The 27,407-nt window shown below is 35.5% G+C and overlaps 1 protein-coding gene across 2 annotated transcripts in view; it reads right to left on the reverse strand.

Annotated features, from left to right (window-relative positions):
• RASA2 (RAS p21 protein activator 2) overlaps nt 1–27,407 on the reverse strand; it is a 119,906-nt gene that overhangs the window by 7,803 nt on the left and 84,696 nt on the right. Inside the window, exons 10-19 of one of the 2 annotated variants that reach the window (XM_007446965.1) lie at nt 26,803–26,959; nt 26,247–26,395; nt 25,517–25,631; nt 25,013–25,087; nt 24,442–24,565; nt 21,999–22,105; nt 17,203–17,286; nt 16,691–16,768; nt 13,185–13,258; nt 12,527–12,633 (exon numbers count right to left, since the gene is read on the reverse strand). In XM_007446965.1, coding sequence (XP_007447027.1) covers nt 12,527–12,633; nt 13,185–13,258; nt 16,691–16,768; nt 17,203–17,286; nt 21,999–22,105; nt 24,442–24,565; nt 25,013–25,087; nt 25,517–25,631; nt 26,247–26,395; nt 26,803–26,959 — 1,070 coding nt within the window. Of the gene's footprint in view, nt 1–12,523; nt 12,634–13,184; nt 13,259–16,690; nt 16,769–17,202; nt 17,287–21,998; nt 22,106–24,441; nt 24,566–25,012; nt 25,088–25,516; nt 25,632–26,246; nt 26,396–26,802; nt 26,960–27,407 lie in introns of both variants that reach the window. The other variant, XM_007446964.1, reaches the window with a different exon arrangement.

Below are 27,407 nucleotides of genomic sequence, written 5' to 3' on the forward strand. Positions count from 1 at the left end.
TTCAGAGTAAAATTACTAATGAAAATATCCCAGAGATAAAGGTATAAATCTTCAGATTGAAAGGATCCATCAAGTGCTGAGCAGGATGGAGGAAAGGTAATACTTAGACACTGGGCAGTAAAATATTAGAGCTTGAAGATTAAAGACAAGTCCTAAGAGTTTCTAGGGAGCAGAATCAAGGCTAAGCAATCAGAATGACAACAAAATTCTCACCAGCAACAAAGGAAACTAGCAAACCAAGGAGAAGTATCATAAAAGTTCTGTGGGAAATGATTTTAAATCCGATCTAACTTATTCAAGTGTAAGGGTAAAACAGACTTTTTTTTTTATTACAAGGACTCAGAAAATTTATCAGCCCTAATGCCTATCTGAAATAATTCCTTGAGGACACACTCTTGCAAAATAAGTAAGAATTCAGGAAAAAGACAAGTACATTATATAAAAAATAGTGCTGGGCAAAGAAATCAGAAAAATTGATAAGCATGGTTAGAAAAATCATTAAAACATAAAAAGGTAAAAGAAACAGAACCTCTAATGATTAGTGATGTTGAGCATCCTTTCATGTGTTTGTTGGCAATCTGTATGTCTTCTCTGGAGAAATGTCTATTTGGGTCTTCTGCCCATTTTTGGATTGGGTTGTTTGTTTTTTGACGTTGAGCTGCATGAGCTGCTTGTATATTCTGGAGATTGATCCTTTGTCAGTTGCTTCGTTTGCAAATATTTTCTCCCATTCTGAGGGTTGTCACCTCACACCGGTCAGAATGGCCACCATCAAAAAATCTACAAACAATAAATGCTGGAGAGGGTGTGGAGAAAAGGGAACCCTCCTGCACTGTTGGTGGGAATGTAAATTGATACAGCCACTATGGAGGACAGTATGGAGGTTCCTTCAAAAACTAAAAATAGAACTACCATACAACCCAGCAATCCCACTACTGGGCATATACCCTGAGAAAACCATAATTCAAAAAGAGTCATGTACTACAATGTTCACTGCAGCTCTATTTACAATAGCCAGGACATGGAAGCAACCTAAGTGTCCATCGACAGATGAATGGATAAAGAAGAAAAAGAAACAAAATTGAGTTATTTGTAGAGAGGTGGTTGGACCCTACAGTGCAGTGAGTCAGAAAGAGAAAAACAAATACCGTATGCTAACACATCAATATGAAATCTAAAAAAAAAAAAAAAGGTTCTGAAGAACCTAGAGGCAGGATAGGAATAAAGACACAGACATAGAGAATGGACTTGAGGACACAGGAAGGGGGAAGGGTCAGCTGGGACGAAGTGAGAGAGTGGCATGGACATATATACACTACCAAACGTAAAATAGTGGGAAGCAGCCACACAGCACAGGGAGATCAGCTCGGTGCTTTGTGACCACCTAGAGGGGTGGGATAGAGAGGGTGGCAGGGAGACGCAAGAGGGAAGAGATATGGGAACATATGTATACGTATAACTGATTCACCTTGTTTTACAGCAGAAACTAACACACCATTGTAAAGCAATTATACTCCAATAAACATGTTAAAAAAAAAAAAAGAAGAGAACCTAGTACTAAAATTTCAGACGACTTCATTAGGTAGACGCTATTAGGGAAAAATAAATTGAAAGCATGCTCATGTTCTTCCTCAGCTTGAACAGAGACTGTGATTAACTGCAGACAACAAGGTAAACATGTAAGTTTAAACCTGTCTGTTAACAATTTAAAGGTAGAAATAGGATGCCCAAATTCTCTCATTAGGTAGGACAGAATGAACATGAGTGGGACTGATTATTCCAATTAAAAAGGCAGGAGAAAAACCCTCAATAAACAGAGAAGCCTAATAAACAAAAAACATAAAACAAAGTAGCTATTACAATAATCACAATAAATGTGAGTGTATTATATTTCCTTATTAAATAACTAAAATCCAGTTTAGGTTCAAATCATCATTACCTCCTCAAAAAGTTAAACATAAAGTTAGTTACCATATGACTCACTGATTCCACTCCTAAGTACATAGCCAAGAGAACTGAAGACATATGTCCACACGAAAACATATATGTGAATGTTCACAGCAGCACTTATTCATAATAGTAAAAAAAAAATGGATACAATCTAAATGTACATCAACTGATGAACTGCTAAACAAAATTTGGAATATATCCAAACAACAAAATATTATTCAGCCATAAAAGGAATAAAGTACTGATTCACGTCATATCATAGACGAACTTTGAAAACATTATGCGAAGTGAAAGAACCCAGTCTTACAAGGTTACATACACATTGTTTAAGTCCATTTACATGAAATGTCCAGAATAGGCAAATCCATAGAGACAGAAAGCAGATTTGTGTTTGCCAGGGGCGGGCTGGGAGAAGGGAGGAGCGAGCAGTGACTGTTAATGGGTATAGGTTTTCTTTTTTGGGGGGATTAAAATGTTCTGCAAATAGTGGTGATTGCACAACTTTGTGAATATACTAAAAATGGATTGTACACTTTAAATAGTTATGTGAATTACATCTCCATTAAAAAACCATTACCACCCCAAGAAAAACAGAATTCCAGCTATATATCGGTCCCAAGGAACACAGATGAAATAAAATAACTGTGAATCTATCTTTTGATAGTAGCGTCAGGAAGCTGAGTAATTCCATTCCTTAGAAAGTAAGTATAAAACTGGGCAAATTATTAAAAACAACCACTTCAGAGCACTGGAAAATAACCAAAGGCAAGTAAAAATCTGAGACGTGTTTACTCAACAAACAACTGCTACCGCATAGGATAAGAACTGTGCAGTTTACAGTCTTCCTCCCTGAGGGTGTTTCCAAATTCCCCAGATCAGTGAAAACTCACAGCTTTACTGGCTGGAGGTTACAAATTCAGTTTAAGGGTGAGATTTTGGAAACAAGAGAGCTATAGAAAGGCCGAGATAATAAACCTGCCACATCCTTGGCTGACTGCTAAAGATGCATGTATGTGGACCATCCCAGAGAGTCTGGCAAAAGTGGAAAGCCTGGGGAGACATGTGAATTTGCTGTGCCTCTGAATGTGTTCCAATTCACAAACAGCTCAGGTGATAAAGGGTGGAAGACTTACTGGCTTCAGGTATTTGAGCACTATGCTCAAATCGCTGGCTGACCACTAAACTAAGCAAGCTCAGGTGAGAGCCCTAGGGAGGGCGGTAGGATTAGGGACAAAAAAAAATCTGAGCCAAAGACAACAGCAGCTATACACTGACAGAGAGAAAGATAAAAAGAGACAGACAGACACACACACACACGGAACAGACGTTGCAGTCTGAGTTCTTCAGAAGAACAAACAGAATCCAGACACACTATAATGTATTACCTACAAAGCCCAGTTTTTAACTAAAAAATAAGATGTGGAAAGAAACAGGAAAAGTGTGACCCATACTCGGGAAAGAAAGCAGCCAACTGAAACTGACTCAGTGGACTTAGACGTTGAATTTATTCTATTAGTGAGCAAACCCACTATTATAAATATGTTCAAATAATTCAAGGAACATATGCTAATAATGACTGAACAAATATGGACTCTAAACAGGAAAAGTGAAACTATAAAAAGAATCAAACAGAAATTTTAGAGCTGAAAAGCACAATAAATGGAATGACAAATTCACTACATGAGCTGAAGAGAAGATTTGAGATGGTAAACGAATCAATGAACGTAAACAGAAACTATCCAATCTAAAGAACAAAGATAAAAGGGAAAGAAGACAAATAAACTGAGTCTCAGAGAGACCTGTGAGACAATAGCAAGCATACCTGAATAAGTATATTTGGAGTCCTAAGGAGAGAAAATGGACAGAAAAAAAATATTTGAAGTAAAAAATTTCCCAAATTTGGTGAAAAACATTAGCTTATGGTTTAAAGAAACTCAAATCCCAACAACCTCTTGAAAAATTTCAACTGCCAAGCAACACATTTTATGCCCATTATCATAACAAAAAAGAAAAAGGAGTGATGATATAAAGAATGGGAAAGTCTTACTTTAATGAAGTTCAGTTTATCTTAAAAAGATGTTTAGTGCATTTGATATCCTAAGAAATCCCTGCATACTCTACAGTTGCAAAGATATTCTCTTATGTTTTCACTGAGGCCTATGATCCTCTTGAATTAAATTTTGTGTGTCGTATGAGGTAAGGTGAAGTTCATTTTCTCTTCGTTTATCCAGTTGTTCCAGCACCATCTGTTGAAAAGACTTTCCTTTCCCAATTGAATTGTCTTGACACTTTTGTCAAAACTGAATTGACCATATATATGTGTGTGTGTCTTTCTGGACTCTTGTCTGCTCACTGATCTCTCTAGCTCTTATGACAAAATTTCAGACTTGAATTACTCAGTAATTAGTAGTCTTAGTAAGTCTTAGTACTCCAACTTTGTTCTACTTTTTCAACATTGGCTCAGCCACGTTAAGTCCTTTGTTTTCCCATTGACATCGATTTTAGAATCAACTTGTCAATTTTTACCCCAAAAAACTTGGGATTTGGAGTGGGATTGTGTTAAAATCAAGATGAATTTGAGAAGTGACTTCTTGAAAAATATTGAACCTTAAAATCCACAAACATGATGTATGTCTCCTTTTATTTGCATCTCCTTTATTTTATCTCAGCAATGTTTTATAATTTTCTTTAAAGTCTTATACTTATTTTTTAAAAAATGATCCTAAGTATTTTAGGTGGGTGTTTTTGAAGGGGGGGGGCTGCTACTATAAATGGTATTATTTTTTAAATTTCATCTTCTAACTTTTTTTTTTTTTTTTTTTTCGGTACGCGGGCCTCTCACTGTCGTGGCCTCTCCCGTTGCGGAGCACAGGCTCCGGACGCGCAGGCTCAGAGGCCATGGCCCATGGGCCCAGCCGCTCCGCGGCATGTGGGATCTTCCCGGACCGGGGCATGAACCCGTGTCCCCTGCATCGGCAGGCGGACTCTCAACCACTGTGCCACCAGGGAAGCCCCATCTTCTAACATTTTGATGCCAGTTTATACAAATACAACTGATCTTTATATACAAATCATGTATCCCAAGATCTTGCTAAATTCACTTATCAGTTCAAACAGTTGTTGTGAAGATTCCTTACGAATTTTTACGTAACTCCATATGTCCTTTTCTTCTTTGCGGGGGAGGGGTCTTACTACATTGCTTACAACCTCCAATGCAATGCTGAAGAGAACTGATTAAAGTGCATAATCCTTCCTTTGCTCCAGATCTTAGATATGATGTTACATTTATTCTAATTACTTGTTATAGTTGGGCTTAACCTATCATTTTGCTATTTGTTTTCTATTTGTCCCATCCGATTTTTGCTCCTCTGTTCTTCCCCTCCTGCCAAATTTATTTTTTGTGCAGGGGAGAGGAGATGGTTTATACTTTTTTTCTTTAAAGTTTTCTTCTTTAAAGAATTTATACAGCCTTAGCTCATTACAATCTACTTAAAATTATTCTTGTGTCACTTCACATAAAATAGATGACCCTTGCAATAATTTACTCCATCCCCTTCCTTTGTGCTACTATTGTCATATATTCTACATCTAAATTTGTTATAAATGCTATAATTCAGTGTTATAAATTCTGCATTAAACAGATGCTTTTAAAAAATTAAGACATTATTACATTTATGTACATATTTACCATTTTCAGTGCTCTTTATTCCTTCCTGTAGATCTAAGTTTCCATCTGGTGTTACGTCACTTCAGCCTGAAGAATTTCCTTTAGCATTTCATACAGTGCAAGTCTACTTAACAACTTATCTAAAGGATTATTTTCATTTTTGAAGGAAATTTTCACTAGAGTTCTAAGTAGAGAGCTTTTTTCCTTCATCATTTGAAAGACATCATTCCACTGTCTTTTGGCTTTGGTTGCTTTTTATAAGAAGTTAGCTGTCACTTGTATTGTTCTCCTGTATGTAATCTGTCTTTTGTTCCTCTGCTTTTGAGATTCTTCTCTTTATCTTTGGTTTGATTATTATATGTCTAAGTGTAGTTTTCTTTGTATTTACTATGCTTGGTGTTCACTGATCTTAGATCTGTAATAAAACGTTTTTTGCCAAAGCTGGGAAATTTTAGGCCATTATTTTTTCTAGTATTTTTTTCTGCCTCTTTCTCTATTCTGCTTCTAGGATACCAATCATGCATATGTTAGACTGCCTGATACTGTCCCACAACTCAGTAGGTTGAAGGTTCTGTTCATTTTTCCCAATATTTTTTCTGTGTTGAGTGGATAATTCTCATTGATCAGTCTTCAAGTCCACTGAATCTTTCTTCTGATATCTCCAAACCGTTGTTAAGCCCATCCAATAAACCCTTCATTTATGATGTTGTACTTTTCAATTCCAGATTTCCATTTGATTCCTTTTAATAGTTTCTATTTTTTTCTTTTGCTGGAATTCCCCATCTTTTTAATCATGATGACTATCTTTTCCACTAAACCCTTGAAATATTTATAACAGCTTTAAAGTTCATATCTGCTAATTCCAACAGGTAGACCATATAGGGGTCTGCATCTGTTAAGTGCTTTTTCTCTTGACTAGTGTTGTATTTTCCTGTTTCTTCTCAAACTTGTTAATATTTCACTGTATACTGGACACTAAGAATAATACATTGTAGAGACTCTGGATTCAGTTATCTTCCCTCAAAAAGTTACATCATTAGCTGGTCACTCTGAGGCTTGGCTTTATACTTTGTTTATATGATACTTTGTTTATTTAAATCTCCTTAATCCTATGGCATAGTCTTTACTTCTGAACCACCACCTTCTAAAATTCCAAACTCTGTCTCTGAGGAGGAAAGAAGCTGAGATCTCTGCTCATCTTTTTTAATCTTTCAGTTACTGCTTTTCACTAGCCTCTCTGAAGTTCCCCCTAGCATGAGCAGTTCGAGTCAGCTAAGGATTTCAGGGGAGTTCAAAGCAGATTGGAAGGCTCCTCCTTTTAATCTCCTCAATTTCTGCCTTCTCTGGCAGCCTTGAACTCTGTCCTTTGCCATTTCAAGGCAATAAAACTATGACTTTCTGGGAATTCCCTGGTGGTCCCGTGGTTAGGATTCCATGCTTCCACTGCAGGGGGCATGGGTTCGATCCCTGGTTGGGGAACTAGGATCCCACATGCCATGTGGTGCGGCCAAAAGAAAAAAAAAAGCCAACTATGACTTTCTGTTTGAATTCTAGCCACCTCATACTGCACAGATTGGGAGTGCTCTCAGGGGGAAAAGCCAAATAAACATAAATCTCACCCAGCATAGTTCTCATCTTCCAAGGGTCAAATTCTTCAGAGAGTTGTTTTATATATTCTGGCCAAAGTTTTTAGTTGTTATCTATGAGACAGTTAGTCTAGTACAAGCTTCTTTACTATTACCAGAACTCCCATGTCTATTTTTTAAAAGGCAACTTCATCAGTCTACTTGTGTAAGCCCAAATCCCTGGAGTTATCCTTGACTTTCTCTTACTCTTGATATCCGACCCTATAGCAAATCTTGTGAATACTATCTTTAAAATAGATCCAAGATGTGATCTATTTTTACAACCTCCGTTGCTACTAACAGGTCCAAGCCATTATCTTGTCTCCCCTGAATTAGTGCAGTAGCTTCTTACTTGGTCTCCTTGCCCCCTAATCTCTCATCTCCACACAGCACTCCACATGGCAAGGGAGATCAATCCTATCAAAACATAATTCAAATGATATCATTCCTTTGCTTAACACTCTCCAGTGCCCTGCCATGTTATTCAAACTCTTTCAATGATCCACAAGCCCTATAATATCTAGCTCCTCCATGGTCTTTTTGATCTCAGTTCCTGTGATTACCCCCTTATTCATTTTTTTTTATAGTCACAAAAGCGTTCTCTTGTCTCCTGAATACTCCAGGTGTACTTCTATTTCAGGGCCTCTGTACCAGCTGCTGTTAGCTCTGTCTGCATCACTACTACCTCAAATTTACCCACATAGCTCACTCCCTCACCCTCCTTAGGTCTGTGCTCAAATGACACATTCTCAGTGAAGCCTTCCCTGACTAGACTTTTGAATATTGCAACTCTCCTGAGTTCTCTATTCCCCTTACCTGCTTTATTTTTGTCCATCTCATTGATAATCATCCCATATAGTATAAAATTCTTTTGTTTGTTTGTTTACTGTCAGTCACTACTAAACTATAAGGTCCATGGGGGTAAGGATTTTGGTATGTTTTGTTCACTACTGTTTTCTCCAGAGCTTGGAACAACATCTGGCACACAGCAGGCACCCAATAAAATATCTGTTGAATATAATGCACAGACAAATCAATGGTGTTCTTTAGTTATTAAAGAAAAAAAATACTGCAGAGCCCTGTGTATGAAAATATGAGCAGGTAAAAACCAAGTCAACCTAAATGTATTGAGATGCATGTTTAAAACGTCATGGAAACTTCTTTTATATTGTCCATAGGTTATATGAGCTAGAACACTGATATCATATGGAAGTTGTGTAGGCTGTATGTATGTATCTGTGTATAACAGGCCATCCAAAAGTAGACAATATCTAATCAAGTTTGGAGAACACAAATGGAATTTCAGAGATGAATTTGTTAATAACTTATTATTTTAAAAAATAACCTATTAGTAGTAAGCTTGGCAGAAATTTTAGAAACCCAGAGCAGTGGTTCTTCATGTATTCAGATAACAGCATATCTGGAAAACATGGTGTCCTCTGAAGAAAACCATTTATTAAAAATTAATAAATGCCTTAATGAAGGTAGTAAAAACATGGTCCTTACCACTGAGGATCTTAAAAAACTAGGGCAAGAGATAGATAAAAGTAATGACCACACAGTGTGACACAGGTTATCACTAATGTGCTAAAGAAACATAGTAAGAGAATACTCAACTGAGGTGGCCAGAAGCTTTATGAAAACGACTTCCATAAAGAGCTGACACTTGTTCTGAGGGTTAAAGGACAACAGATTACACAGGTAAAGAAGGAAAGAAAGGGATTTCTAGATAGAGCAAATGCAAAAGCATGAATGTAAAAGCACAACTCAAAGGAGCTTCAAGAGTTAGTCTGGCAAAGTGACATAAGGAGAATGCAAAAGATGAGACTGGATGAGATAGGAAAAGGCTGGAACATCAATAACTCATTTGATTCCAGCATACAACTAGGAGAACTTTTACTTGTAGAAGAATGACCACGTTATAGTGTATCAATATAAAATCATAATCACACTCAGATCCATAAGAAACTGTCAAGGTAATCATGACTGATAGCTGACTGAATGCCCTACGATATTCATTTGCCACATGTTAATTTAGTGATACTGAAGATTAATTGCTTACTATTACTAAGTGGGCATCAAAATTTAATAACTTGAGAAAAACCCTTAAAATTGAGAAAATTCTATTAATTACTTTTCCAGTAAACTGGAAAACTATTATTTGATTCTAAGTGGTAGAAATACTTGATTCAGAATACTAGTGTTCAGTAGGAGGAAAGAGCGAAAGACTCAATGATTTAAAGCTATGTTACAGAATATTTGGGAGGCGCTCTTTCAGACACCGAAGTCGTAAAGTGTAATAAGAGACTAATTACCTAGCAGTCGTAGCTATGCAAAAAACTGCAAGGAAACAGGAAGCAAGCAAAACATTTGCTGAACAACCAAAGAGAGAATCCAAAGCCTATGGATTTTATCCACAGAGGAAAGTCCTGAAATCGTCAATCAAGGCCTTTTAATCGTATGTATAATTTTAACAAACACAGTACCTACATCTTCACTCATAGTATATTAGCAGTAAAAAATGGAAGTAGGGGATAAGAGGTGGGAGTGAGATGCTACACTGTTGTTCACTGACAGCACAAGAAATTTAAGGTGACAGCCTGAACACAGAGGGGATAATGAAAAACTGTATAAAGCAAACACAGGAACACAAAAAAGCACAGCAGTCCAAGGCATGTAGCTGGGAAGTAAACAGCTGCACACACCCATAAGCAGCCCAGAAAACATCACCAAATCAGAGTACTATATAATAATTAATATTATCAATGACAGCCCCAAGCCATCTAGAAAATGTTAACTTACGTTCAACGAACTCTTTTTTAGAAGGCAGGGAAGCATGTAATATATTTTGGAAAAATCCAACAAAATAGTTAAAAAAAAAGCATGGATACTTAAAACTGTAGGCTTTGGTAAATAATCTTGAAACTTCATATAACAGAGCTCATTCCTCCAATGCCATTCCAACATGTTAAATTTCTTAAGGCCTGAAAATAATGTAACTTCTAATGTGTCTATTTTATACCTTAGAGCAGTCTAATCATTCTAGAGAATTTTATCCTCATAAGGTCACTGGATAGAACAGAAGTTCTTGAGAACTGTGCATGGACACTGGGACTATGAACTCCCTGAAATTATATGCAAGGTTTTGTGTCTATATTTGTTCATGAATTTTTCTAGAGGAAAAGGGTCCAAAGCTATCATCTGATTTCTAAAGTCTTAAGCCAAAGAAGACTTTAGAATATTGGTTTAGATTAGAAAATACTTTAAATGAGGAGAAAATAGCCAACTTATTCACAGAAATAAAATTCACATTTATTTCAATAGCCAACTTATTCACTGAAACAAAATTCACATTTTATTTCAGTGTACTGCTGATGTAAACATAATTAGCATATTATGCCAGCTATTTTAAAAATGGTGCTATATATGTGAGAGCATTTATATAGCATATAAATTATATAGCATATAGCATTATATAGCATAAACTGTAACTTCTAAAACATTAAAAATATGCTTAGCTTAAAGAATGCTGTCTGGAAGGGCAAGTATGTAGCTGATTGATCCTTAGTCTTTGGAATATTTATATTCCACAACAAATTAGCTGGGTGCCTAAAAATACAGTGCATTTGGCCTCTTATGTCTTACTAACATATTTGGACATATGTAGTCATTCTGGCTAAGGATCCTCAGGAATTATGAAACAAAAAAATGTCTTTTCACTTCACTCTTCTGGAGTCCCCACTGAAGCACTCCGCTTAATTGAGTCTACATTCTCTTGAAAGTATCTTATGTCTGGTGTTTATCTTATCATCTCAGAATTTATACCAGAAGTTCTCTTAACAGATCTTTACCTAACAGACTTGTCAGATTAACCAAGACTCTCCATTTCCTCTGAAGAACTTACTGAATGATGCTCATGGGATGCTGAATGCTTGTGGCTGCTAGGTCACTAACTATTAAGCTTGTACCCTTCTGTTTCCATTGGTTAGGCTGTTTTGATTACCAAGTCCACTGTGTTTGTTCCCAGACCTATTTATGCCATTTTTCCATGGTGTAATTATAATTTACTTCAACATTATGTAAAGTGACAAAATAAGCGCCGTCTACCAAGAGGCATATATTTATTTGAAAATCAGGCAAACACTCTGAAAAGCCTTTCAAAAAAGGAGACCAACACCCACACAAATAAAGTTGATTTATATGGGGGTGAGACAGCTGCAAAAACTTAGGGTGACTATCATGACACTCTAAAAGGATTCTATAATTGGACTACTTTTCAAGTATTTAAGTTCTAGCTTCACTTTAGAGAAATCAACCTGAAAACTGATGCATTAGGGTTATGTTTGCACAAGAAAGACAGAGGGGAAATCTAACCTATAGATCCATATTCAAAGAAAAGATCTTGGCTATCATAAGACTGCTAAACAAACATATAAATATTTAAGGTATGAATGCATCTTTTTTGTTTGTTTTTAAGTGATTCTTGCTTTTAACTGACCTTTCTGGTTAAGTGAACAGCTTTGGATCCTGATCGCTCTGAACAGAAGGAATTTTACTGTATGTGACCTATGATCTAGATACTAAATTCTTGCTAAGGTATCAGAAACTAGTGGCCCTCTATGGATAATGCTTTACCCCCAAAGGAATAAACTTAAAAGGTAGAGATTTTAAGCATTATGTCAGTCCACTGAGGGACAAACTTTGCCTCTCTGAAGCCCTCAAATCACACTGTAGGAAGATGGCTCTCTGTACCCAAACAGAGAGCCAATTTGTGCCTTTTCAGGGGGCAAATTACTAGAATTTTCATCTTGGAGTTAGCCTGGCAATAGTCTAGAATGAATCTTTTAACTGAATAGGAATCACAGCCTATGGTATGACTGTGGGAACTTCTGGCAAACCACTGAGACACACTCATTTACTAGAAACTGATTCTTACCAATTTGACACTGGAAGTTAAAATTCTGAGTTTTAAAATATCTAACTGTTGTTCCTTATAGATTGATTACAAAAACAGGGATTTACCAGGGATTTTTAGAAAACAGAGCATACTGTAGGAACACCATTTTTAGTAACACAAGACATTCAAAGGGAGAGAAAAAAGTGTAATTTACATGGTGTTACTCGTCAAATATTTATTATGTTTTTAGTGTGTGTACATCACTGTGAGAAACCATGAACTACAGTAACATTAGTAAAAACGTTCACTAGTCACATTAAGCAGCAGAAAAAGAAATCTTCAGTGGGAATCAGGAAAAGCCCCACAATAGAGCATAAACACAACTACCTGGCTGCTTGTGGTAGGTGAGCTCTCTGCTTGTTAAGCAGAACCACCGTTTCTTGAAATTCTTTTTTCCAATCCGAGTTCTTCCCTGAGCTCTTTTATACATCTCACTGCCAAAACAACAGATGTAAACATTTAGCTACAAATATTAAAATAATTAATCCAAAACAAAGAATTATCCTTTCATTTTAAATGACATGAAGAGCTGTCAAAGACTATATTAAGTTTATGCAAATGTCTTTGCCATCTATAACTCCTGCATTTATTTTGGCCATACTAAGGGAATAAAGTCCTTAAATAATTTGATATTTACAACTGTACTATCTAGAACTAAAAAGGCCAAGTGAGTAATTTTCCCCTTTAACTTCCAGTGAAAACACTACTTTAAGACTGAATAATGCTGTTACTTTTTTCAGTCCTACTCTACCACCCATAATCTCACTATATTTGCAAAACAACTATAGCACTGTATGGACAAGAAGTCATGCCCATCTGGCATAAAGTTTATAGGATAGTGAGGGTGACTTACCTGATTGATGTTACTTAGGCAGTTTTAGCACAGAATAAAGCCCAGATTTCCTCACTCCTGGACCCATGCTCTTTGTACTTACTTAATGTCTATACTGAAATATGACTTTAAAATCTAATTTCATTAAATTACCCTTCTTTCAGGTGCACAGGCTCACTGGTACCACTGGACACTTTAGTTTCAGTAGATGAAATTTCATCCAAGAACTAAATGGGGAAAGGGGCAAATATTACACTTTGTGACAAGGTACATCATAAATTCAGTTTATCAATGTCGCTGATAGATAATATCGTGAAGTTCTTCATTATTAAGGAATAAAGCAAAATACACATTTAATTGTAGAGGAAGTCCCTAATTTACATATGACAGGTATTCTAAAAGTTTACCGTTAAGTTACTTAAAACCCAGGATATATGTCCCTGTAGAAATAATTCAACCCACAGTTCCTTAACTGCAACTCTGAAATCTAAAAAGCTCTGAGTACAAAGAGTTCTTTGGTTTGCTTTTGATTTACACTAATCTCATTTACAGTAACTTAACCTGAACTGGTGAAAGGCTACTTATAGCCTGTATTTATCCTACTTAGTGTGAATATTCACTAATGTGCTACACAAACATTACTGTGTGGCACACTGGGGGTATTTTATTATATAATATATAGGATATACCTATTATCTTTCAAAACTTTGAAAAACTGAATTCTGAAATACTTCCATTCCCAAAGATTTCAGATACAGGATTGTGAACCTATACTGTGGGTCAGGAATTGTCAAACTATAGCTCAGCAGGCCAAATTCAACCCGTTTTTGTAAGGCCCACAAGAACAGTTTTTAAAGGGTTGTAAAAACAAAGAAAAATATGTGGCAGTCCCCTTATGCAGCCATCAAAGCCTAAAGTATTTACTCACTGGCCCTTTACAGAAGAGTTTGCTGACTTTCATCATATATAACTGACTTTAGCCCTGAGAGCTAGTATTTCAGTTATGACTAAAGTGTAACTGGGTTCTTTGGAATAGCCTGAAAATCTAACAACCATTTAGAAACTTCCCATGGAAAATGTGGGAATGTGGTGGCTCAAGAAAATTTGAAGTACCCAAATCTAGCAACGGCAAACTACCCAGTGAAAAGCATTTAAGCTTCAAGAATATGCTACCTCAGCTGGTCAAGGATTCCTGACATGTGGCCTTCTCTTCATGGGAGAGAGAAATTAGTAGTTCAGGAACAATTCCTGTTCTTAGAGAGGAATCCTATTTTGCTCCATAAATGAACTATTTATTTGTTTAGTCCTTGTTTTTTCCTTTATACTTTTCTATGTTGTCCCGCTTAGGGTTTAAAACAAAAACAAAGTACATTCCAATAAGGATGACATTGAGGCACCAGTGAATAATCTAAAGTAGAGTTTGTGGGCACAGTCATTTTCTCCTAAGACTGGCTGTAGATTGCCCACCAGAACCTCCACTTGTGGGATTTTCCAGTGGAATGTTTACTTCTAGTTTGCTGGAAGAAATCTTGGTAACTGAAAGAACAAGAACAGAGTTTCTTTTGAATTATATATGGGTGACACAGAACAAGTATCCAAGGAAACTAAAGAAATGTCCTATTACATCTTCAGTTCTCACAGATCAACCATCTGAAAGACGGTAAAGATAACATCTGAAAGAGTTATTTGAATATTTCATTTCTTAATATTTGCCTGCGGGCATTAATTTTCTTATTTGATAAATATTTATTATTTATTTATGGTAATTATTAAATTTATTATTTATTTGTCATATTGTTAAGGAATATGAGGTAAATCCACTTATATAAGGTGAAAGAAAACATAATAATTAAGATGGACTACAGGCAGGGTAAATATAGGCTTCAGTTTGCTCAGGGCCATCCTTATCTACAACTTTGGTCCCCTCATAATCAAAATACTCCTTTTCACCCTTGAAAACTTTGTGGTTTTGGACACTGAATTATATGGTCAGCCTGTTTACAGACCTATTCAGGTTATTTTTCCTAAACTTTTTGGAAATAGTATAGGATTCAGAATTATAAACTATTTTCTTCTGGAGCAGTGATCAATGTCACTAGTGAGAACACCACTAACTGAGAAATTGGGTTTCATAAGCTTTTGTACTTTCTAGCACTGCACATATCTAGACTAGTAAATAATAAAGGAAGTTCATGTATTAGGGCAAAATAGCCTATGTAAATGTGAGACGGGAGATGTACTACAGTGATAGTGCATGAGAATGTGAGTGGGTGACTCAGAGCAGATCAGGAACAGACTAAACTCCTGGCACCCTTAAATACTTTCTCCACTGACATTACCAACTATACACATTCCGACTGTATCAGGAAAAAGAAATCAGATGCTGCCACAGCCTAGGTCATAAAAAATGGAAAAACAACCCCAAAACAAAAGACAGAACATCATAATCTTGCCAACAAAAGTCTGCCTACACTGTCCCACATACTGTTTCAACAATGTCCTGAGAATAAAAGGGCAGCTCTTTCTTTGCCTATTCTTTTGAGAGACTTTCTCCTCAAAAACATTCAATGGTTGCTTAAAAAAATTTTTTTTTGGTTGAACTTGCGCTATTATTCAAGACGAAAAAAATCCAACTGGCTTTAATTTTTTAAATGATCACTTTCATTTACGAGTCCCAGTAAGAAATTTAAAAGCACACATAAAAAACTACAAACAAAATATACTCCTGGCAGTCACCTGTGAATCATGCTACAGAAATTGAATGCAATCTTTAAAATCTAACCATGCTAATGTAGGTTCATTAAGTTAGAATTGTGATAAATAAGATACAGTAGTTTCTTCAAGCTAAGTTTAGATGTACTTCAAAATAACTTTTCTTTACAAATTTTTAGGGTTTTATAACAATGCTACATTTTGTTTGGGGTGATTCAGAACTAAAGACTCAAGAAATTAAAAATCTTCCCAAAACATTCTCAACTTCTAAGTATAGCAACTTTTGTTTGTTGCAGCTCTTTTGTTATGACCTTATATACTACAGACTTTTGTACATTTTAAATTAAAGTAACTTTCCTCAGGTTACTAACCACAAGTCTATATTGTTTATAAGATACTCAATAATTCATATATTTTCTCCAATGGCAATTAAGTGCCTACTATACATCAGGTACCATTAAGTCTTTCCCCCTAGACCAGAGGTTCTTAATCAGAGGCAATTTTGTTCCTCAGGGGACCTTTGGCAATGTTTAGAGACATTTTTAGTTGTAAAAACTGGGAACATCCTTCTGGCATCTAATAGTAGAGGCCAGGGCTGCTGTACATTTTACAATGGACAAAAATGTCCCTCATAATCAAGAACTGCCCAACCAAATTGTCAACAGTGCTGCTGTTAAGAAATATCAACTCTAGACATTTGTAATTTGCGTTACTAAGACACTGGTAATAGTAGCTGTTGCTAAAACTCATTTAGGTATTTTCACAGCTGAAAAACCCATAGTTCGGTATGGGAGGAGAAATATAGTAAAAGACAGCCTTTTCATGTTTGATGGACAGGTTAAACATTTTTTTTAAACTGGAGATTGATTCCTAGGAACAATATAAAACGTTATTTGCCTAATGCTATATGATAAGAAGTTAATATTTCCAGAGTAAAACAATCATACCTTTTTAACTGCCATAATATATCCTTCTTCTTGAAACATTTTGAAAAATTCACACATGAATGTTTCTTTGAAACTTGACTAAGAAAAAAACACATGGAATTTTATATATGTTAAGTAGAGAACTAAGAATATAATTGACTGTATTTTTAAACTTAGGATTAGGGCCTAAAGGGATTCCGTCGTATACTTCAAGAGAGTTATGGGGCTTGGAGCTGAAGATTTCTCTCAACAGCTGCTGGATGATTATGGCACAAAAAGATACACAAAAGGCTCTTGCATCTGTTAACTAGACTCTCTCTCCCATCTTAGACACATTAGTTTAAATGAAACTGTCTTCTGTAAGGGTGACTAAGGCACAACGTCTAAAAGACAACTATCGCCATCTATACATATCTATGTTTTTGGTTCTGCTTTGTTTTTAACTTGAAAGGGAGTAAAGTGAGGGAGAAGGGATCACAGGGTACAACAACATTTAGAAGTGTGAATACAGAGCAAAAGATGTAAAGACTTACCTTGCTTTTGGACAGACTCCCCCAGCTTCCCAAAGTTTGAATGGTTTTTGAGATGAGAGTTAATGTTCTAACTGTCTGTGGATCCTAAAGAATGTAGAAAAGACACAAAAAGTCTTGTTAGGTTTTCAAGAAATAGAATTTGTGTAAAAAGTAGAATAGAGTGAACGGGCTACTTTGCTCTAAAACAGTGACTCAAAAATGTTCATCCAAACCAGCTAAAATCTAGCTAAGGATTGGCACAATTCACTGAACTAAGGAATTAAGAGACTAAAGAAGCCACATGTAATTGACAGCTCCTCTCAAAGTAATTATATCTAATGACATGTTATACTTTCTTTTGAAAGCCATAATTTAATCAGTATTAATTTTGGGGGGGTGGGTACAGTATGGCAGATGCGATTACCTAAGAAATTGTATCCACTTTTGGAATGTCAATGGCATCTACTTTTTTCTACCATATGACTTAAAATGGCAGTTTCCAAATTTCTGTATTCAACCCACTTGTAAGCATATTCAATACTTTTATGGCTTCTGCAATCAATTCTTTTCACCATGGAAGTAAAGACCTAAATGCAACTTAGGAAATGAGAAGTCACTTAGTTCATGTAGGATCTTAGCAGAAGGTAACTATGTGAGTCTATTATCCAGGCCTACCTACCAGAAAGAAGTAAATATAAATAAAGTTGACTAAACAGTGCTCCCTAATGAATCCTTGCTGCTTCCTTTTTTTTTAAATTGAGGTAATAATTTACATACAATAAAATGAACAGATTTTAAATGTATATAGTCTGATGAGTTTCCACCAATCCATCCATTTGTATAACCAATTCCCTTATCACTACATAAAACATCTTTTTTGTCTGGGAGATTCAAATACCCATAATCTGCCATCAAAAGACATGTTCAAGGGTTTCCCTGGTGGCGCAGTGGTTAAGAATCCGCCTGCCGATACAGGAGACACGGGTTCGAGCCCTGGTCCGGGAAGATGCCATATGCCATGGAACAACTAAGCCCGTGCGCCTCAACTACCGAGCCTGTGCTCTAGAGCCCGTGTGCCACAACTACTGAAGCCCGTGTGCCTAGAGCCCATACTCCGCAACGGGAGAAGCCACTGCAATGAGAAGCCTGCGCACTGCAGTGAAAAGTAGCCCCCGCTCACCACAACTAGAGAAAGTCTGCACGCAGCAATGAAGACCCAATGCAGCCCAAAATACGTAAATAAATAAATAATTTTTTAAAAAGAGATTAAAAAGAATCAAAATAAAATTAAATTTAAATTAACAAAGAAAAAGACATGTTCAAGAAAATTTAGATACAGAAATGCTTTAGTTTAGTGTTTGGTTGACATTCCTTAATATTTTAGTATCCCCACACTGCAAATAGGCAGTGACTGTGAAGGTGAAGAGATGACCAGGATGTAAGGCAATTCTGGAAAAGAAGGAATATCTGAGATATGATCATTACGGTATACTCGTGAAACAGTTACACACCTTAATTAAGGTTATTCAGAAATATTTTAGCTACAACATCCAGAAAATATTTTAGCTACAATATCTATAAAAGGTCCCTCCAATTCTCTACCTTTGAAGAATATAAAATTCTTAACAATGTGCTAACAACCTGAATTTGAGCTGAATTTCATCAAGACTTCCCTGTTCAAATTTGTTTTGAAATCAGTGTTTTAGCTCATTATTTTCCTGAACTGAAAAAAGTGGGCAAACCATACTTTACATAATTTCTGCATGTCAGAGGTTTGTTTACACCAATATGGCCCTCACTACTATTTGACAATCGTATCATTTAGCTACTGCTGATTCCCTAGTGTACTCTACAAAGAAGCTGTTTTAAATTTTCACCCTGCTACTATCTGCCATCATAATTTTTCAGAGATGCCCAGGACCTTAGTCATCTGGCACCTAGTACACAGACTAGCACTAGCATATAGTAGATGCTGTATTACATCTATTAAATTGAACTGAAACGTTGACTCTGTCACCCCTAAACAACATATCCTATCCTTTTTTCCTTATATTAAGTTGAACCATGTGAAATTGCTGTTGACTATTTTTAATCTACAAAAAAAACAAAACAAAACAATTTCACAGGATTCACCATAATACTTCAAAGGAGAAACTGTTCTTTCCCCCGGCAAGTTTATCCTATATCACTCTTTCTTTTAAAGACACTCTTTTGAATCATCCAGTACATTGATATATTAGTAAGGCCCCTTCTGTCTTTAATTTCTCCCTTTCTGTTGGTCTCTTCTCCTCTATTTAAACCATACGTAGCTTTCCCCATTTTTGGAAAAGACATCATTTGATGAGCTCTCTCTCTGAGCTACCATCTCTCACCTAGCAAACATTTACTGAGCACCTACTTGTCCTAGAAATTGTGCCATGTGCTTGGGATACACAAATTGGAAAAAGATCCCGCCCTTGCTGTTAAGGTATTGACAGTCCACATGCAGAGACAATAAACAGACGATTATAGAACAGTATGACAAGTGCCATGACAGAGGAAGCCCCAGGGTGCTACAGGCACGTATGAGAGAGGAGCCTAACCCAGACTGAAGGGTTAGAGAAGTCTGCCTTGGCTGAGTCTTGCAAGGAGCTATCAGTGAGAGACTAGGGGACAGGATGAGAAGGCAAGTTCAATCTTTCTTCTTCACTATGAAACTTCTCAAAAGAATGGTCTACCATGTCGACGTTATTATAACCCATATTTTAAAATTAGTGTTTTTCAAAAGAAGTATTTATTCATGTGTATATGCACACACACAATGTACATGCTTGAATTTGCCCACGTCTTTTAGCAGCAGGGCAAGCTCACTTTTGATATTTTTCCCAGGTAAAACTGCATTCACCTACCTTATTCCTTAATCTTCTGCAATTGGATTTTCTTCTTTTCTACTCTACGAATATTCTCAAAATCCAAAGAACTTATAAATGTAAAATCTAACAACCTTTAATTGGGTCTCCTCCTCCACCACTCCGTAACTTTCAATACTAGTCTTGACAATGTCATCACCCTCAGGTCACTGGGATCATTCCTTGCTCTCAATTCTATAGTATGGATTCTCTATACTCCTTACTTGGTACTAATCAGGTGCTAGTTTTAGATTTATGTATGTAGTTTTAGATTATGTGTCTTATATATTTGCCTTATTTCCCCAATTAGAATGAAAGGCTCACTTAAAAGCAAACAGTAAAGTTATATGACAGTTTGAAGCAATCCTTCTGACGTACTGATTGGAAAGGTGACTTCAAATACAGAGTCTGTGGTTAGAAGGACTTTACTGTAACACCTGTTACAGGGATATGCAAATTCAAGTCTGACTATAAGGCAGGGTCACAAGCTCAGAGGTAGGAGCTCTGTTTATGTCCAGAATGTCATCAAGCTTTTGCTGCCCCACAGTTCTGTACAGCTTCAGTAACACAGCCACAGAAAGGACAGCCCTGTGAACACAAGGCACTGGCCCAATCCTCTGCTGTAGCTACTCAGAGACCATTTGTTCTTTGACAAGAAAGTGTGTGTTGCTGCCACAGCAGCATGGTTTTACTCAGTTCTCAAAGTTAAGTAAGTGGCCAATGTGTAGCTGTCAAGAGAAGCAGTGGCTGCAGAGCCCAGTTTAACTCCAAAACCTGTGGGTCCTCCCTACACTGTATTAGCGAGTTTCCTAAGGGCAGGGAGTGTCTCTTCCTCATCACTGCACCTCCAGTGCTGAGCACAGCACCTGGTACACTGTAGGTGCTCAAACACCACCTGACTGCCTAAGGGGCAGGAAGGAACAGGGGTAAGCTTACAGCCTGGGAAGACTGAGTGGGTCACAGTCAGTGAACTTTCTTAATCCAGTTCAAATTGAGTGAGATCAAGTCATAATTTATTAGTTGTGTGACCTTGGAGAAGTTCTTGAATTGTGGTTTTCTTATCTATAAATAAAGATGAGAATAGAATTTACCTCACAGGGTTACTGGGAGGACTAAGTAAGTTAGAACATATAAAGTACTTAGAAGAAGGCCTAGTACAAAGCAAGGACTAAATAAATGTTGGCTTCTATTATTATTATTTGTTATAAAAATCAGCAACAGAAACAATTAGATAAGATTATAAAATGTTTGGAACATAAAAGGTTAAAGAATTAGCAATAATACACTGTAGGAGAAGGAAAAAGAAACAGCAAAAATAAGGAATTTTAAAATGTTAAGAAACATGTAAATCTATGCAGTGCAGATTCAGATTTAAGTAACTAAATACGACTTCAGAACAGAAAGATTATATGCCTTAAGTTTTAAATCTCATATATTTATATCATCATCTCAGGTGAATAAAAAGTAAAAATATGGAGATACCAAACAAATTACATTCCAATGAAAGTTTCTACACCTTTCAGAAATGAGCCTCTTGAAATTTCCGTGAGATTTAAAGATATCTGCAAGATCAAACTAAACCTATAACTAATGAAAGAAGAAAAAGACATCCCTGTGTTATGGAAATTTACAAACATACAGAACAGCAGAGGGGAAAGATCATGAATCTTCTTTGTACCCATCACCAAGCTGCAGCTATTACCAACATAGTATTATCATTCATGTGCATATCTTTTAACAACAATAACAAAAAAATAGAATTTTCTGCCTTCTCTGAAAGAATCAAATGGCTAAGAAAAATGCCCAGGAAATTTAAGTATCCGTTATAAGAAAACATAGCCAAGTGAAATTTGCCTGTTATTTTATCTTTTCTTATTTTAATAAAAATAAATTAAAATGGAATAAAGCTTTGAGAAGAACAACACTTACTGGATGATGAGGTCGCAAATGAAAAGTATGAGGTGATACTACTGCTACAGCAAAGAAACGAAGAAACACAAAGCTGCTCACTGCAGAATACTGAACATGAGGGTCATCTGCAGGAAAAAAATGGTGAAATGTCATGCACAAAAACACTGAATTAAAAAACAAAGATGACCAGGTAAAAAATATTGGAAAAACATGTAAATTAAAGAGGAGATAAATATAATTTGTATAGATAAATATAACTTGTAAGAACTGAGTTGATGAAATGATAGTAATGGCTATGAGTAAATTAAAGGAAAAAAATCCTATGACTAAAAAAAAATCTGAAAGAAATAATAAAGAAAGTGAAAGACAAAGCTGCTAGGTTGTCAGAACTATTTTAATTTGGAAAAATACCTCTTTCCTCATCTGCAAGAAGAGACTCCTGAAATTACAACAAAAATAAAAGTAGTATCTAGCACTACCTAGTGGTAATACTGAATCCCCTAAGGCTAAGATAGGCGATTGTCTTCAGTTTTAGGATACTGTTTCAATTTTCCCCTCAAAAATCTTGACAATATCAAAGGTTATGTAATATAAACAATTAGACAGAAATCTTTACTTTAAAAAAGCTACCAATATTCCCTATAAAAATGCAGATGAACTGAAGACAACTTGTGGCTTTGATCATTCAGCTACAGCTTTTGTTGCTGACTGGAGTCAACACTTAAGGCAATAATCAATCAGATGGTAAAGAAGCAGGTGAGGGAAACAATGTCTGCATTTGGTCTGAGTTTTAACTCTTCTAAGTCACTCAGCAGGTGGTCACCCACAAGTCATTTAATGTGTAGTTCTTTAATAATACTTGCTTCCCATGACTGCCTCCCCACTCCCCACCCATCTTCCCAGGGCAGTAAGAACAAATGAGAAAATAATGAAAATACTTTATGAGAACAGAACTATCACTACTGGAGTCTACTGAGAATATCTAAGGCCAACAAAAAGATAGTTCAGGAAATATGTTTGCATTTATTAAAAAATCACAGGATGTGTTTTAGATTATTCACATAAACAAGAATTAAACAGCTAATGCATACTGAAGGCCAAATTCACTGGGTAGTGTAGAGTACGCTGATTAGTAGCATGCTTTGGAGTGGGCCGGGCCCAGGTGTGAGACCCTGCTTGCCTGCTGGCCATGTCACGGGCCTTGGGCAAATTACTTGACTTCCCTAAACCTCAGTTTCATTAACTACTGAAGGGGAGCAGTACCTATCTCAGGTGGTGTTGTGTAGGTGAGAGAGTGGAGATAATTCAGGCTAGCACTGTGCCTGTTCACTAAGTCCTCCTCAATGTGGTTATTATGATCTAACACACTATTTAAAAATATAATTTCAGTCAGCATTTCATCTTTCCATACTTTAATGTCTCTGCTCCCCTTACTTTCATTACAAAGTCTAGATTTAGTATGCTTATTTCAAGTTAACTGTTTACATTTTTACTATAATTAGCAAAGACATCTAGGGCTGAATTTATCTACATGTTAGTTAGACAACTCAACCCCACTTTAGCTTTGGGTAATTTAGTGGAGCAGCAGATAACTGCACACACCTGTGTGCACATAACACTTAAAAAATACGATGAAATAGCAAAATCTCTTCAGATGGTTACAGAAATAAACTTACAGTTTCACACGGCTGGATAAGACTGATAATTTAAGCAGCTGCCTTATCTCCTTACCCTCCCCCCCATTACAGGCAGATCTGGAAAGACAGCCATAGTAAGTTTATTTACTTATCAGAGATGCATATAATTAGAATAATTCCAAGTGTTGACAATCAGAGACAGCAACTCTTAATTTAATTGAAATGTTTCTAAGCAAAGCCTTGACACAGGTGTTCTTGCAGAATTAAAGCATGCCAGATATTGATATGTTACCTCAAAATTCTATGTATATTGCAACAGAGATGTTTCTAATGTCTAAAACCATTTTTGCAAAAACCTCTCATCATAAGACCTTAGCATTCTCAAACTGTCAAATCTAGTCAGTTGTACAGAACTTAAAAATTCTCACTATTTTGAATGGATGCAAGTGGAAAAGGTAGTTGGTACAAATAACAAAGCTGTTTTTGTTTATCATAATATTTAACAGTCTCGTAAGCAGCTGGTATAAATACTTATATACTGTTATGGTTCTAAATTTCTGCCTTTCTTAAAATTAGTGTTGATTTTGATTTGCTTGTATAAAGTTGCTATTATATTGAAATAAACAAGAGTATTCTGTTTTGAGATTACAAGAAAATTAAATCAGATGTTTCATTAAAATGCTACAACTATTTTGAAAAATGAAAGAAGACTATATACTTAACAAACCATAAACACATTCACATAAACTAAATAGATAATAAATCTACAGAAAAATCAAGTATAGGAAAAAAAAAGATGTATTTTAGTAAAACAAGGCACTTACTAGGAAATCTTTGAGTGGCCATTTGCCTTAGAGAATAAAAGATATCACACATTACAGTGGGGCAACTCATACTTGATTTTACAATTGTACTGAATAACTTGTCTACATAGTAGCGCAGATTCTCCTGTAGGATTTAAAAAGGTAAACATTAAGATTTTGACTTTTATACATCTTCAATAGCCTTTATGGAAAAAAAATGCAGCGAAAATGAGATACATTAGGCAGTCACCATCTAGTATTCTAAAGCTTTGCTTCCCTTCTCTAAACGCACTCAGCTAAAGGACAATTGCATCCTGAACTCATTTAATGAATTAGATTTAGACTAGTTAGATATAAGAGGTGAATGTACGGAATAAAACTCATAAGAAGCAGCAGAGAATAAAATGATCCAAAGAGAAATGAGGGAAATAACATTCTAAAAACTAGACATAAGAAATGCTGCTAATAGTATAGGCATTATGCAAATAAAAAGCACTGCTTCCCTCCAAATAACATCACTACAACATAAGTGGGAGATAGGTATACCATTAAGACCAATTTTAATGCAGTTATAAAGACAGAGAAGACTTACCTTATTATTTTCTACATTATCTCCCTCTTTCAATTTAATAGGATCAATTTCACAGGATTTTGAGGATTCACATATCTGGAAAATAGATTAATTTTTCATCTAATGCTATTTTGTAAATAATTTGGCAAAATGAAAATAACCATTATTTTTCTGATCATACAATTATAAAAATTAAAACTGTAACAAAGTTTAAAACCCCCATCTAGAGATAATGTATACAATATGCCTAAAGAACTGTATCAAAAAACATTTCTCATATATTTGAAACTCCAGCTAAAATAAACCCTATAACAAAGAAATAATTACGTAGAGTATACTACAATGTGACCTTCAAGTAAAAATCCATTGATGGAAAAGTAAATCATTTACTTTACTTCTTTTATTTTACTTCTAAAGTGTTCACCTGTGTGAATGGATATATCATCCCCATCAGTAGATAACTTGATGAAAGAGATGCTATAATAAGGACAAACTATTATTAGTATCAGAGGTTATATTCTGTACCTCATCTAGAATAGGTTTTAATGTTACTTTCAGGTAGTGCCTTCCCACTATTTTCATCATCTCATCCAGACATCGGGTAGCCAAGGAATTTCCTCTAAAAATTGTGTTTGCATCTCTGAAATACAAATAGAAATAAGGTGAAACCAAGTGTAATAAACAAAGGCTGTAAAATCAATAATGAGGCATTTGACTTTGGTCATATATACAGTTTTAGTAATTTTTACCAACCTGCTACAATTAGGATTTTCAAACTTACCAAAAACATAAAAAAATAAGTTAGCAAAAAAAAAGTAACCTATATTTGAACTACAAAAGTAGTGTGTGTCTAAAACAAGTGTTAGACTATGACAGGAACAGGAAGCCATCTGATTGCTTTTAATGTCACACATGGGCATATAAGGGTGCTACATAATGGATAAGGAGGAAAAAACCCTTCTGTCCTGGTGTTTTATTTGTGACATGTGACTCATTACAATAAAGAAGCAAAGATTAGTAACAGGAAATTTAAACAATGAGTGAAAAAAATCTTTTAATTGTTAACTTTACTGTTGGTGGATACTGCTTGCTAACTTAAAGAACTGCCTTTTATTACTTGCTAAGCAGTTCTTTTAAGACCTCTATACAGAAAGGCTGGTCAATACAAAAGAACTGAGATTACAAAAACAATCTGGCAAATTAAGGTCCAATTTCAACAGCACATAATTAACATTTAATAAAATATAACTCTTACTGTGTATCTTTCAAGTCTAATTCAGCTACTGCAGTGGCAAAAGGAACAAGTTTATCATGGTGGAGCAGCAGTCGTACAAGGGGCAAAACAGCATCATTTTTATCACGACATATTTCACCCAAAATGTAAGCAGCTGAGGCAGATATCGGCTAGAATACAGAAAGGTAGAAAACAAGCACAAAATCAAAGAAGCATGATTAAATATTCAATCATTAGCCTTTAAAAAGTAATTCAAATATGTTCATTAATGATAACTGTTGTATAGAATAATATTTAATTTTCTAGATTTTTATCAGAGATGAAATTTGGAGCAGATATTGGTATACAGTACTCTAGTTCAGAATATATATATATATATATATATATATATATATATATATATATACACACACACACACACATAGAGTGTGTGTGTGTGTATATATATACATATATACACACACACACATGTATATATAGTTTTAATAAAACCTGATACTCTGAAATCTTCTCCTCATAATTTACAGAATTATTTTAGCCTTTCCATATTAAGTAACACACAAGATTTTTAAAGTACCTGAACATCTGGTGATTTTAGCAGCAAAGTTTTCAAAGGACCATAGTACTCTGAAGGAAGCACATAGTCTTCTGTATAACATATATTTAATCGAAGGGATCCCAGGTCATCAGTTTTAGATGACTTATTTCCATTGTCTCTTGGTTGTAGCAAGTACCTAAAGTAAAAATAGAATCAATTCTATGCAACGGTAATGGGCATCAAAGTTGGTGAGGTAAACAAGCAGCTAAGCTATCCAAAAACTAAATCAAAAAAGTCAACTTAATATATAATGTTAGGATAATTCATTAAATAGCACACTATTAATTTTCAGAGGCTTAATAGTGGCTGTCTATTGAAACAGAAAGCTAAAAATAGATTTTAATCCAGGAAAAAAAAGTATAGATAATACAAAAATCAAGATTTCAAAAGGACTGAATAAGAGTTTGATTAGCTTGCAGGTTAGGAAAAAAATAATAAAAAATGAAACACAAAATCCAACATATTATCAAAAATAACTCTTTACCAACTAAATTTAAGAAAGACACATTTGGTTGAAATAGATAAGACATACTACAAGAAGGTATAAGTGATCTCATTTTAAAGTAAATCCTACACTGTAAAAT

This window comes from Lipotes vexillifer, unplaced genomic scaffold (genome assembly GCF_000442215.2).
Source record: "Lipotes vexillifer unplaced genomic scaffold, Lipotes_vexillifer_v1.1 scaffold40, whole genome shotgun sequence".
NCBI classification, from domain to species: Eukaryota; Metazoa; Chordata; class Mammalia; order Artiodactyla; family Lipotidae; genus Lipotes; species Lipotes vexillifer.